The sequence below is a fragment of the Puma concolor genome, chromosome A2 (genome assembly GCF_028749965.1).
Source record: "Puma concolor isolate L17-30 chromosome A2, mPumCon1.1.hap2, whole genome shotgun sequence".
Lineage (NCBI taxonomy): Eukaryota > Metazoa > Chordata > Mammalia > Carnivora > Felidae > Puma > Puma concolor.
Genome location: NC_141668.1, coordinates 168,040,408 through 168,052,835, shown reverse-complemented (window position 1 = coordinate 168,052,835; position 12,428 = coordinate 168,040,408). Strand labels below are relative to the sequence as shown.

Sequence of the window (12,428 nt, the reverse complement as noted above, 5' to 3'; positions counted from 1 at the left end):
AAATAGAGTATATCACCACCCAAAATAGGAAACCACCAAGCCACGAATAGGAAATAACCGTAAAAGTAAACATGAAGGCAAAACAAGGGTTTTAAATTCTGGGTAGACACCATTGTTTGCCAAGGTTGCTGAGCCCCAAGCCTACTTGTCCTTTGATGTAAGGAGAGATTTCTCAGACGGTTATTAAAGGCATATTATCACCAACAGAAACTCCCCTTGACATGATGAGAAGTACTGAAAAAGAACTGGTAATGGGATAACTATAAATCATGTGATTCGGTGTCACTTAATACCATGTCTCCATGTCTCCTAAAGTCATTTCATACACCACATTCGTCCCACACTTCGGGCAACTCCCAGCAACGCATCATCACTTGCTAAATATAATGCAGTGGTGGTTTTTCAAGGGACATTGAGCGATGCTAAACCTATCAGCCTGGTGAGCCAACGAAATTTCCACTGGTTTCACAGTTGTCTTCAAAGTGCCAGCGGCCTCCAACATTTGCCCCTGAGGCCTGTTTTTCGCTTTCTTTATGTGGTCCCCTCTAACAGATCAACTTGGTTGATATTTATTTACTAAGTAAATATTTGTTTATAACTTACCTGGTGTTAGTTGGGAAATACGGTCCCAAACTCTTTGACCCTTGAAAGGTGAGGTATCTGTTCCTTTCCCTGGAATGGGGGTGGACTTGTTAATGGTGGACGAATTGGGTACAGTGAAAATGACACCGCGTACTCTATGAAGCTTGGTCACAGCAGAGACAGAGGATGCAACTTTCACCTGCTTTGCTGGAACAGTTGCTCTTAAGCCTTCAGTCTTTATGCAAACAGTGCACCGGCCCTGAGGCCGCCATGCTGTGAGGAAGCCAGAACACGCAAGCCACATGGCAAAGCCCTGAAGAATTCCCAGTTCGCCCTTCCTGTTCCTTACAGAAACCACGAGAGGTCCGTTAAATGATGGCTGCTATTACAAGCCATTAAGTCTGGGAGACAGGTGTAATACAGCAGTATATACCCACCACACTACTATGCATCGGGCACTGCTCCGCATGTTGGGGCCCAGGATGGAAAAGACAGACCCTGGCTTCACGGAGCTTTGCATTCTTTTGTGGGAGACTTAAAACAGGTGAACAAAGTAACAGGAGATGGCGACTAGTGCTACAAAGAAGATAAGCCAGCATATTGTGACAGAGTGGCAGAAAAAGGGAATACTTAAGATAGGCTGGTCAGGAAAGTGTCCCCTCTGAAGAGGTGACGCTTAATAAAAAGATCTGTAGGAGAAGCATTCTGGAGAGGACAGTGGGTGCAATGGTCCTGAGCCAGGAGCCAGCTTGGGGAGCTGGAGGGGCAGTGAGGAGTTCAGTGTGGCCAGGAGTGTCCCCAGTCCGGGATCAGTGTCCCCAGTGTCCCCAGTCTGGGATCCCACTTAGATGTCAGGACCCTGTAGGTCACAGCAACGAGTTTGGAGGTTTTTAATACAAGGGTCAGGAGTGGGAAATGGAAGGATCCAAATGGTTTGCCCTAAAGTGCTGATTGGCTTCTCGGCTGCCTGCTTCCTCCTTGGTTTACCAGGAGACAGGTCTGAGGACCCCCCGAGCCCTGGCTGTGCCCTGAGAACTGTGCACTTGCCTTCTCCGCAGCCGAGTTGTAAATGGCCTCAGTACTTCGGGTTCCGTTGAAAGGATTTTCACAGCTGTGATTAGGGTTTCATCTTCCTGTCATGGGCAGGAAGCCGGCGTGTGAAATATTTGCTCTGCGCCCAGCCCCACGCTGAGACCAAGGACCTAATGATTAATCAGCGGCAGTTCCCACCCTCAATTTGCTCAGAGTCAGGTGAGGGCAAGGGAAGTCGTCCTGGGTTGCCTCCTCCCCCCCCCCCCCCTTGCCTGGCCTCCCTCAGTCCACAGGTGGGGTTCCTGACAGCAGGACATCCAGTGTGGCTGATGCTGATGCTGATGGGAGCCGGCGGGGGGGGGGGGGGGGGGAGCTGACTCCAGCTGGGTGCATCAGCTTCCCTTGCTCCTATATTCGGCAACAGCTAAATATAGTATGGAATTGGGAAGAATTTTTTTTTTTTACTTGTAGTTTTAAACAAGTATTAAGATAAATTCAGACTTAAAAAAGTGGCAAAAATAGCACAAAGAATTTCGTACAGTCTTCACTAAGCTTCCCCAGATATTAACATCTTACACAGCCACAGTACAACGATCAAAACTCGGAAATTGACATTGATTCAATACTGTTCATTAACATACACACCTTATCCAAATTTCGATTGTTCATCGCTGATAATTGTTTTCCCTGTCCCAGGATCCAGTCCGGGATCCCACTTAGATGTCATTTCTCCTTCGCCTCCTTCAGTCTGGATCAGTTCTTCGGTCTTATTTTTTCTTGACTACGTCACTGGTAATGAGTTCTCCCAGTTATTTGGAAGAATGCCCCTTAATTTTGGGTTTGATTCATGTTTTCCTCATGATTAAACTCAGGTTGCTAATTTTTTGGCAGGAGCGATGTGTCCATCTCAGAGCGCCCTATCAGGAGGCACATGATGTCAATTGTACCATTAGTGATGATAATTGAAATCACTTGGTTTAGATAGCGTCTGCCGGGTTACTACTTTTCCCGTTGTAATTACTATCTCGTGGGGAGATACTGAGTCTATGTAAATAAGCAGAGAATATTTGAGAAAGAGAAGGGGGGGGGGGAGGCAGAGGAGGGCAAGAAGGAAGCTCGCTCATTCAGTCTGTTGTGGTCTTTCCTAGCATGCATTGTTGCAATTTAGTAAATAAAACTGCCTCCGTTCTAGGCAAAAATCCGAGCTCTGTGTGTCCCCAGGGGAAAAGAAAGAGGCCGTGTCACACAGTGACCACTGGGGGGCGGCAGAGGATTGGGAAGCCATTCAGCTCCTAAGTATCTAAACTTGAGGGGACTCAAAGGCTGTGTATGCATCAGCTGGGGTCGGGCATCTCCCCGAACCAGGTCAGGAAGGCGCCGGCTGCTCCAATAAAGGCGGAGCACTTCTGGTTGCACCGAGCTTGCTGCTCTGTGGATTACGCTCTCAGCACAGCGCATGCGCCACCTCTGACCGAGGGGCTCTCCATCCCGGAAGGACTTCCGGGAGGTCTGAGAATCCCTTCTGAACCTGACTGCAAAATTCGTGGGTACAGAAGGTGTGTCGTTTTGGAGACTGGTTGCAAACCGCGAAGACACTTCAGGCAAATGTAAGCAAAGGAAGAATTTGCTGGGAAGCTTTGAAGATGCTCAGAAGATCAAAAGGAGAAGAGAAGAAACTGTAACTCCAGTGGGTCTTGGCAGCCGGAACAGTTTAGCAGAATGGGAGGGGCACCTCTAGGAGAATTCCCAGACTTGTGTTGCTTTCAGGCTTACATTCAGCTCACGATTCAGACTCCCAACAGAAAGTGCTGGATGGGTCCAGCATGGCAGGGCACTTAGTCCCTGCCCCCCTCCTGCTTTCCCCAGCTATCCAGTTCATGCCTCCATCAAACATTTATTGAGCCAATGCCTTTAGGTGCCCAGCGGCTGGTCTGAGATGCCACCTGCCATTTGAGATGTCCAAGTGGAGGCAGCCAGTGGGAAGCCATACGTCTGAGAGCTGAAGGAGGGGGGCTGTCAATCTATTGTGCGGTCCTGGGTCCTCACTCCTGGAATGAACCCCTAAGTCCCGGCTAGGGTCAAGGAAGCCCTCCAGGTTTTCCTCCTTGTCTCCCTCCCGCCCCCTCACCCTGTGCCAAGCCATTCTGGCCTCCTCACTGCTCCCCACATACGCCAAGCCCTTTCTCTCCAGCGCGCACACAGAGGTGGCATTTAAATCCATGGCAGAGAAGTTGTTCCTCCAAAGGGAATCGGGGTGTTATTGCCAAGGGATGTGGAATGGATGCTGGCTGGCAAAACCCCACAAACGTCTATCACAGAGGGTTTTAGGAGGGACCCGTGACCTCAAAATAGGTTGAGAATCACTGGTTACTACTGGTGGCCTTTGATACATACGTATATGCGATACATTTCCTTTATCCGATACATTGTACACTTTACACGGCATTATATGGCAGCCTGATACCCTCTCTCTATGTACACACATTATACTGAAACAAGGTTTTTACCAAGTGTGTGTGTCTTGATTGCGTCAGCCCTTCACATGGTTTCTGCTTTTATCCTGCTCCATTATAAAAAAACCAAACCTGGTCATAACCCTCCCGCTTGATTTCATAACTCACTTGGTCTGCTGTGAGGACCTCTCGCTTCTGCCCACTCCCCTCCCTGGCGCTCTCTCCACTGCCACACTGCAATTCTGTCCCCACCCCTTGCTTGTACCATCCGAACAGGCACCTAACTGGCGTCCTTGCTTCCCGTCTATGTACAATCCACCGTGCCAGAATAAATCTTCCTGAAGCTCATCTCTGAGGATATAAAATAATTCTGGTGGTGGCCTCTTGAATGGATTTACAGTACAACCTTGGCTTGCGAGCATTAATTTGTTCCAGGAACGTGCTTTAATCCAAAGTGCTTGTATACCAAAGCAAATTTCCCCGTAAGAAATCATGGAAACTCAGATGATTCATTCCATAGGCCCCAAATCTTCATATAAAAAGGATTACAGTACTGCAATATAACACAAATTAAGAAAGAAAATAAAAAATAAAGAAACATAAATTAGCCTGCACGCACCTTGGAAAACCTTTGAGGCTGGTGTGGGGGGGTCAAGGGACAGGAGGGTTGTTGTGTAAGACGACTTTCACTGCCACTGACGGATGTGGGCTCCAGTACAGTATTAACAAACTCTTGTCACAGACTGTGTTGAATGTAGCTGGCAATAAGGCAGCAGAGGAAAGGGTCTCTATCTGCAGGCAGCCTGGCCTAGAAGGAAGCAAAGCATCCCCAAGCTCACTCTTGTCCGGAAGAGCAAAGGACTGTCCACGGGTGCTTTGAAGGGACCAAAAACACACGAGGGCCACTTGCGGGCACCTTCCGACGTTCTGAAAAACCACTGATTTCTGCCCAACGCCACGGCCTCACACCGAGCATCCGAGTGTGGGAGACGATCACCCACAATCCCACAGAGCGAGAGAGAGAGAGAAGTCATTGGCTCAGTCGTGATCACGTGACGCCCGGCACCACGTAGTACTCGTTATTGCAGGACATCGCTCGTTTATCAAGTTAAACTGTGTTAGAAACGTTTGCTCGTCTTGCGGAACACTCGCAGAGCACAAGGTGTGCCTGCATTTTCTTTCCTTGGGTCACTCCTCAGTGTTCTTCCACGTGTTTTCTCTCCTCCTTCCCCCTCCCTTCCCATGGTTACCATGAACAGCACCTTCTCCCAGACGCCTCCTTCACTCACTCACTCGCTAAATGTTTGCTGAGCATGTGTATAGCCTATGCTAGATTTGGAGAATGCAGTATTGAACGAGGCAGACAAGAGCTAGTCCCCAGTGTTAATGGGAAATGTGGGGTATACAGGATCCTAATCTAGCGCGAGAGCTTCCAGGAAGACTTCCTGGAGGAGGTGTCAAATACGTCCGAGGCAGATGCGTGTGTGTGGAGGCATGGAGGTTAGAGGGGAGGTGCGGTGAAGCTCAGAGCCCCAAATGAGGCCGTGGGCTGAGCTCCAGGAGCAAGAAATCAGAGCATCGAGTGGGTAAGGGTGTGTGTGAGGCAGAGGGCGAGCAAGACAAGTGATCAGTGACGTGGCCGAAAACGTTCAAAAGATGCAAGAACGGGCCATAAAGATCATGCTGTCACCCAGTGGCCCTCAGCTGGGGGGGTCGATCCTACCCTCAGGGGACACCGGGCGATGTCTGGAGACGTCCGTGGTTGTCACAACTCGGGGAGGGAAGGTGGCCCTGGCACGGAGCGGGAGAGGCCAGGGGTGCTGTGCCACATGCCACAGAGCCCAGGATGCCCCACCAGTGAGAAAGATCTGGTCCCAAGTGCGCACGGTGCCAAGGCTGAGAAACAATTGAATGTTTACTCCGGCACTTTCTTTCTCAGTGTCCACTTATTTAAACGCCGTGAGGTGGGGGTGGGGGGGGGCAACTAATGTAAGTTCAAGTTGGCCCTTGAACGACGTGGGTTTGGGCTGCACGGGTCCACTTAGATGCCGCTTTACATCAGTAAATGCAGGACAGGTCTGTAGACGGAGTGTCTCTTCCTCATGATCACCTTCACTACATTTTCTTTTCTCCGGCTTGCTTTACGGACACGGTATATGATACAACACACAAAACGCGTGTTGACTGTTTATTGGTAAGGCCTCCAGTCAACAGTAGGCTATTAGTTAAGATTTCGAGGGGTCAGAAGCTCTGCGTGGATTTCTGGCTGCAAGGAGGGTTGGCGCCCCTAACCCCCACGTTGTCCAAGGGTCAGTTGTCATTGAGATGAGGGCACAGCCAGGGACAGCCAGCGTGGAGTTGGCGCTCACACGTGCACAGCCTAGTCCTATTTTCCCTGTCGTGCTGCCTTTTCCGGCCAGGAGGAGTTGGGGAGTGGCAAGGAGGAAGGAGAGAGTGGCTGCGTTGTGGCCATTTTGGGGAGTGGGAGGTGGCCCTGGGTTTCTGGTCTGGACAGCGGGATGGACGGTGGGGCAGTGCTGTACGGACATGAGGAGGAGGTCAGCGAGGTCAGATGCTGAGCTCCTGCTTTGCTGTGTGGAGGGAGAAGCACCCACAAACCTCTGAGCGGTGGGGTGGGGGGGGGCGGCGCTGGGGAGCAAGTCCGCAGCGCGTGCAAGGGCACAGTGTGGAAGGTTCTGGAGGACCCAGGAGCGGGTGGGCACCAGCCAGAGCTGTGGGAGGAAGAGTGGGGGAGGGGTGACACCGTCAGCCAGGGATCTCTCCCTTCTTAGCATGCCCACAGCTGGGGGGCATGTGTAGGTCTGTGTGGGGTGTACCTCACGTCTTGTTTTGGAGTTCTTGCCTCTAGAGAATTCCCAGAGGCACGAACATCTGTGGGTTGCCCTGCATCCCCACCCCCCCCGCCCCAGCTTATCGAACTCTGATTGGGGGTCATCAGGATTATAATGCAGCTCCGTGATCATCAGGGATCCAGGATCCTTTGTCTCATTACTTTGCCATCCTCATTATATGATGTCCACCTCGAGGTCTCAAATGTCTGTGGATGCTCCAGCCATCATGCCTGCATTCCAGCCAGCAGCTTCAAATTTCCCCGGGTGTGTACAATGTGGGTAACACCTACTGTCAAAAAGTGGAGCTCGGACAGAAGCATCTAGCGTGATTACTCAGAACCCCCAGAGGCTCTTGGTAAGATGAGGTTCCCCTTGTTGTTCACCCCCCGTGCCTGGCTTCCTACCCGGTGGGCCTTCACAGGGACTCGACAGCCTGTGGACCTTCAGCGGTCTCCCCTGCTCGTCTCCGCTTGGGCTCCCGAGGCAGCTGTCATGGGGGCATTATCTGTGCTCGCTCTGTCACCAGCCACTCAGGCCCAAGAGCCGGGCCTGGCTCTCCTCCTCCAGGGACCCTGCCACCCGGGCACTGGGCCTGGGTCTAGGCGGGGAGGCAGGGCGGTGGGGGGTGGGGTGGGCTCCTGCTCGGTGCAGGGGCTGGCACTGCTCGGGGGTCTCAGGCTGGAGAGATGGGGTGAGTCTGGGCTCTGCTGGGTTCTCAGAGCCTGGCAGGGAGTTGCGACAGAGACGGGCCCCGGCTGCCCAGCTGAAGCAGAGGCTGTGTGGTTGCGTCCTGGGAGTTTCCCGAGGCTGGCCACAAAATCTGCATCAGGGCCCCGTGCAAAATGAAAGCGTGGGCCCTTTGTTCAAAAAATCATTGAGAATTTCAAGATGGTGACAGCAGAGCACGAAGCCACCTGCAGGCCGTGGAGGTCCCAGCCCCGGGACGTAGTAGACGATTTTAGTGTCACCTAGGGGCTTCAGGGCAGAGGGACAGAGGGGCCTGGGCTGGGGCCAGGGCTGAGCATCTCCGGGGCACGTGGGGCACTGGCGTGGCACGGAGGGGCAACTTTAGGGGCCGGCCAGGAGCCAAGTCCGTGTTTCTGGAACGTCTTCCCATCCCGGCTTCGGAGCCTGTTGGTCTCCTCTGCAAGGATTGTTCCAAGTCCTACCACCCCCTGCGTCAGAGCCCCCCGAGAGGGGCGGTCCAAACAGTGCTGCTTTCCGGCCCCCCACAGCAACCCCCCCCCCCGCCCCAGGCAGCTCCGCTGTGGCTGGGGCCCAAGAATTGGCCACCTTAGAGTAAGTTCCTGCAGTGATTCTTAGGGGATCCCCAAGTTCGGCCCCCACCACTCTACCCGACAAGCCCTGAGGACAACTGACTGGCGGGTTTCGTCAGTGGCTGGAGCAGGATCTGAATGAGTCTCGTCTGCCTACAAATAGTCTGCATCATCCTGGGCTGAGAATTCTTTTCTTGCTATCTTTGGCCCAGGGCTGGCCCTGCTAAATGAAGCTCAGGGAACCTGCTCCTTCCGGAACACTCCCCAGAGAGCCAAGAAGAAGGTGCCAGAGGCCACTGCTTCTCCTCTGAGCCTCGCCTGGGATGAGCCCGGCCGGGCTGGCAGTCTAAGGCAGGGGACTGGCTTGGAGGGAGGGCCGCATCCTTCAGGACCACTGCGTGTGCATGTGTGTGTGTGTGTGTGTAGGAGGGGCTGGGGTGTGGATCGTGGTCCCTGGAGTGGGTACACTCAGTGTGTTCACTGCAGCGCGAAACAAGAGTGGGCTTGGAAGGCTCGTGTCTTTACCGTCGTTTCTACCGTCCCTCGTGGAACCTGCAAAGGCGGGAGCATGAGGCAGAAATCCCGTTTGTACTGCTTAGCGCATGTGGAAGAAAAGGCAGGCCATCCCAGTCCGTCAACTGTGAGCTTAAATGTCTCCCAGGAGAGGAGATATATATTTTTAAAGACATTCTTTCTGTCTGGTTCCATCTGTAAAAGCAGGCAAACATTGTGATTATCATGGACTTCTGGCTTCTAAAGTAAGCGCCTGTCTTTCTCGTCCTTCCCTCCACACCTCTCCACACACCTGGAGTGGGCTGAGGAAGGAAGGTTTTTAAAGGCCACGTGAGTTTACACCGGTACCTTCTGTGTGAATGAGAAAAAACATCGGGGACTGAATATACTGCAATATACATGTTCATAAGAAACGTTCTAATAACGCGTTGAGCACGAAACTATTGATATAAACATATTTCCAAAAGGAGAAACTATTGCATTTCATAAGATGTCGCTTCTTAGACCAGAGGTTTGTCTTTCTTCTTTGCAGCTGGTTTGGGGGCAGAACTCTCGCACGGAACTAACCAAGTGCAACGTGTTATGACGGATGCAGATCCGGAGTGTTCGGAGTTCGAGGCTGTGCCAGTCCTCGGGATTCATTTAACTCAAAGAAGAGTTTCAACTTTGAGCAGTTCAAGATGGGACTTGCCCAGGGTCAAAGTGCTCCAGGATTGCTAGTTCAAAGGCAGGCGTTCCAGAAGATTCTGTGGAGTGGGAGCCAGGCAGACGTGGCCCGATGGCTGCCCTCTCAAAGTGCCACTGAAACACCGACCACCCAGCCCCCTCGGAAAAACTCATTCCAGACCCAGCAGTTTGGCCTGATGTTGGCCACGAACTCGGACAGAACCCAAATCCTTCTAGTTGCTGATAAAACTTATGGTTTGATTCTTAAAGACACCACTGTATCTCGGCATGAGCAGGCCACTTCCGTGACATGTTCTTTGAGGCACGTGGGGCTGTGGGCTGTGCGTGGTCCAGGGACTCGGCAATCGGCGGCGGCTTCCGGAGACCTTTGGCGTCTGCGTGTGGGGCTCCGGCGGGCCGGCCTCTGCACCTCGGCACAGCGGGCAGGGCAGGAGGCCTCGGGCACGGCGCTGAGATGGCCCCTTCCCACCACAGGGCACCAGGCCAGGGGGCCCCGTGGGCACCGGTCAGCCCAGCACTGCCCAACAGCTGCAGAACATCCCGTCCCTCCTGGGATCTGAGTTTTAAGACACAAGGGTGGAAACTGGGACCAGCGGAACAGCGAAGGAGCCCAGTGTGGGGGCGCCGACCCGTCTGGCCCTTAGGTGGGGGTGCGTAGACTCAGACCGAAGTTCACAGCCCAGCAGAGGAGAGAGCGAGAACGTTCGGAAGAAGATGACCCAGGAGGCACCAGGAGAGCAGCTTGGGCGCTCGGGAGCCCCATGTGACCTTCTGCCGTGTTTACCGATGGTTTTCTTGAGGAATAGCGTGTCCTGTGAGGGTGCGCCAGTGCCTCGCGAGTCAGGTCACGTCACCTAAGAGGCACTGCTGCGGCGGAGCTCGAGGGGCCCGGTCCGGAGCCCGGGGAAGGCACCGTCCAGCTAGATGCCCTGCAGGGAGTGGTTTGGGTCACCACGTTCCCGCTTCACCAGCGGCTCACCCAGGCTGTGGGCGTCCGGGTCAGCCTCGCCGCTGCGGTCCTCGCCGAGGTCATCTGCAGGGTTAGCATTGGGGATGAGGGGTGCGGGCAGGGGGTGCGGCAGGGAGGGAGAGAGAAGCACGTTCTGAGAGGTGCACAGGCATGGCCAGGCCAGGGTCTCCGCCCCCCCCCCCCCCCCCCCCCCCCCGCCGCAGTGCCCCAGGAGGCCTTGTGACCGGAGACCTCCCTTGACCAGGGTCCAATTGCCCGGTCACATTTCTGGCAGGGTCCCCCTTGGCACTGGTGCCCCCGCCCCGTGGGGCAGGGAATGGGTTGGGGTGGGGAGAAGTGGATGCCGGAGGCCCGGGGCTGTGGCCCTGCTCCTGGGCCCGGGGTGGAGGTGCTTGGGGAGCGGAATTAGACATCGCCCCGAGGCGCCCACCCGAGGGGGAGGTGCAGGGCTGCTCCTAGGAGCCTTGGCCCATCCTGGCCTGTCTGGAGGCAGCTCCTAAAGGCCCCCAGCCCACCCCGGGAGCTGCCTCGATTTCCACTAGCACAGGAGTGGGAGGAGGAACCCCCGGGAGAGCCACACAGAAAACCCAGGGACACACCCACCTTTATCGAGCAGTGTCAGCGACAGGGAGGCGAGATCATTGAACTGAAAGAGAGAAGCCCGGGGGTCAGGGGCCTCGCAGAGGGGCCTGGTCCCGGTGAATGTCAGCCACCGTCCCCTATCCACAGTTCAAACAGGCCTTGGCTTAGAAATGGTAGCGGTCCCCACGCGAGAGGAGGCACTGAGGCTGGGTGTGTCCCCTCTGGCACCTTCTGGGCCTTGCCTGGCAGCCGCTGGAGAGCTGAGGGGGTGCTGACTGCTCAGGCCACCAAGGGGACAGGGACTGTGGCCTCTGAGTGGTAACAGGCTTACTATGTGTTAAGAGCTCTGTAAGCGTCACCTCGTATGTTCCTCAGAACAACCCCATGTGACACACCATTCCACTCCCAGGAGTGTGCCCGAATGAGGCAAAAACAGGGATTCCAACCAGAAGGTGTCCCCAGGGTTCACAGCAGCCCAAAAGTGTAAACGAGCCGTATGTTCGTCGGTGCGGGGACAGGTGACGCACAGTGTTGAACAGCCACGCGGTGGATGCTGTTTGGCCACAGAAGCAGTGAGGCAAGGACACCCGCTACGACATGGAAAGATTATGTCGAGTGACAGATGCCCGACACAAAAGGCCACATCACGTGTGAGTCTGTGCGAGTCAAATGTCCACGACGGGCAAATCCCGGCAGAAAGCGGGGCGGTGGCTGCCAGCGTCTGGGGAGAGGGACGGGGGGAGAGAGACTGCTGCCAAGGATGGGGTTTGCCTTTGGGGTGATGGAGCTTTCTGGAATCACATAGGACTGCTGTTTGCACAAGTCTTTTTTTTTTTTTAATTTTTTTTAATGTTTTTTATTTATTTTTGAGACAGAGAGAGAGCATGAACGGGGGAGGGGCAGAGAGAGAGGGAGACACAGAATCAGAAGCAGGCTCCAGGCTCCGAGCCATCAGCCCAGAGCCCGACGCGGGGCTTGAACTCACGGACCGCGAGATCGTGACCTGAGCCGAAGTCGGACGCTTAACCGACTGAGCCACCCAGGCGCCCCTGCACAAGTCTTAATGTACTAAATGCCACTGAAGCGTTCGCTTAAAAATGGCTGGGATGGCAGGGGCACCTGCACGGCTCACGTCATGATCTCACAGTTCGTGGGTTCAAGCCCCACGTCGTGCTTTGCGCTCCTGGCGCAAAGCCTGCTTGAGATGCTCTCCCTCCCCCTCTCTCTCTGCCCCTCGCCTGTTTGCACGTGCTCTCTCTCTCAAAATAAATAAATAAACTTAAAAAAATGGCTAGAATGGTAAATTGTAAACGTCTTTACAGTAAACGCCACGGGGGGTGGGGTGGGGTGGGGTGGATGTTCAAGGTCTCGATTCGGAGGCGGGGACTCTGGAGCCAGGTCTGAACCCAGGTCTGTCGGGTCCAGCCCGGGCGCTCTTTCCCACCTGCGGGCCTCCTGCAGGCGTGTTCTGTTGGGGCGT

The 12,428-nt window shown here is 54.3% G+C and overlaps 1 protein-coding gene across 4 annotated transcripts in view; it reads right to left on the bottom strand.

Annotated features, from left to right (window-relative positions):
- Positions 1-8,835: 8,835 nt before the first annotated feature.
- Positions 8,836-12,428, bottom strand: part of RFX2 (regulatory factor X2) — a 92,328-nt gene continuing 88,735 nt past the window's right edge. For all 4 annotated transcript variants that reach the window (XM_086699336.1, XM_086699338.1, XM_086699337.1 and 1 more), the window contains 2 exons: positions 10,970-11,012; positions 8,836-10,429 (listed from right to left, as the gene is read on the bottom strand). In XM_086699336.1, the coding sequence (XP_086555462.1) occupies positions 10,317-10,429; positions 10,970-11,012 (156 nt within the window). In that variant the 3' untranslated portion in view covers positions 8,836-10,316. The remainder of the gene's footprint in view (positions 10,430-10,969; positions 11,013-12,428) is intronic.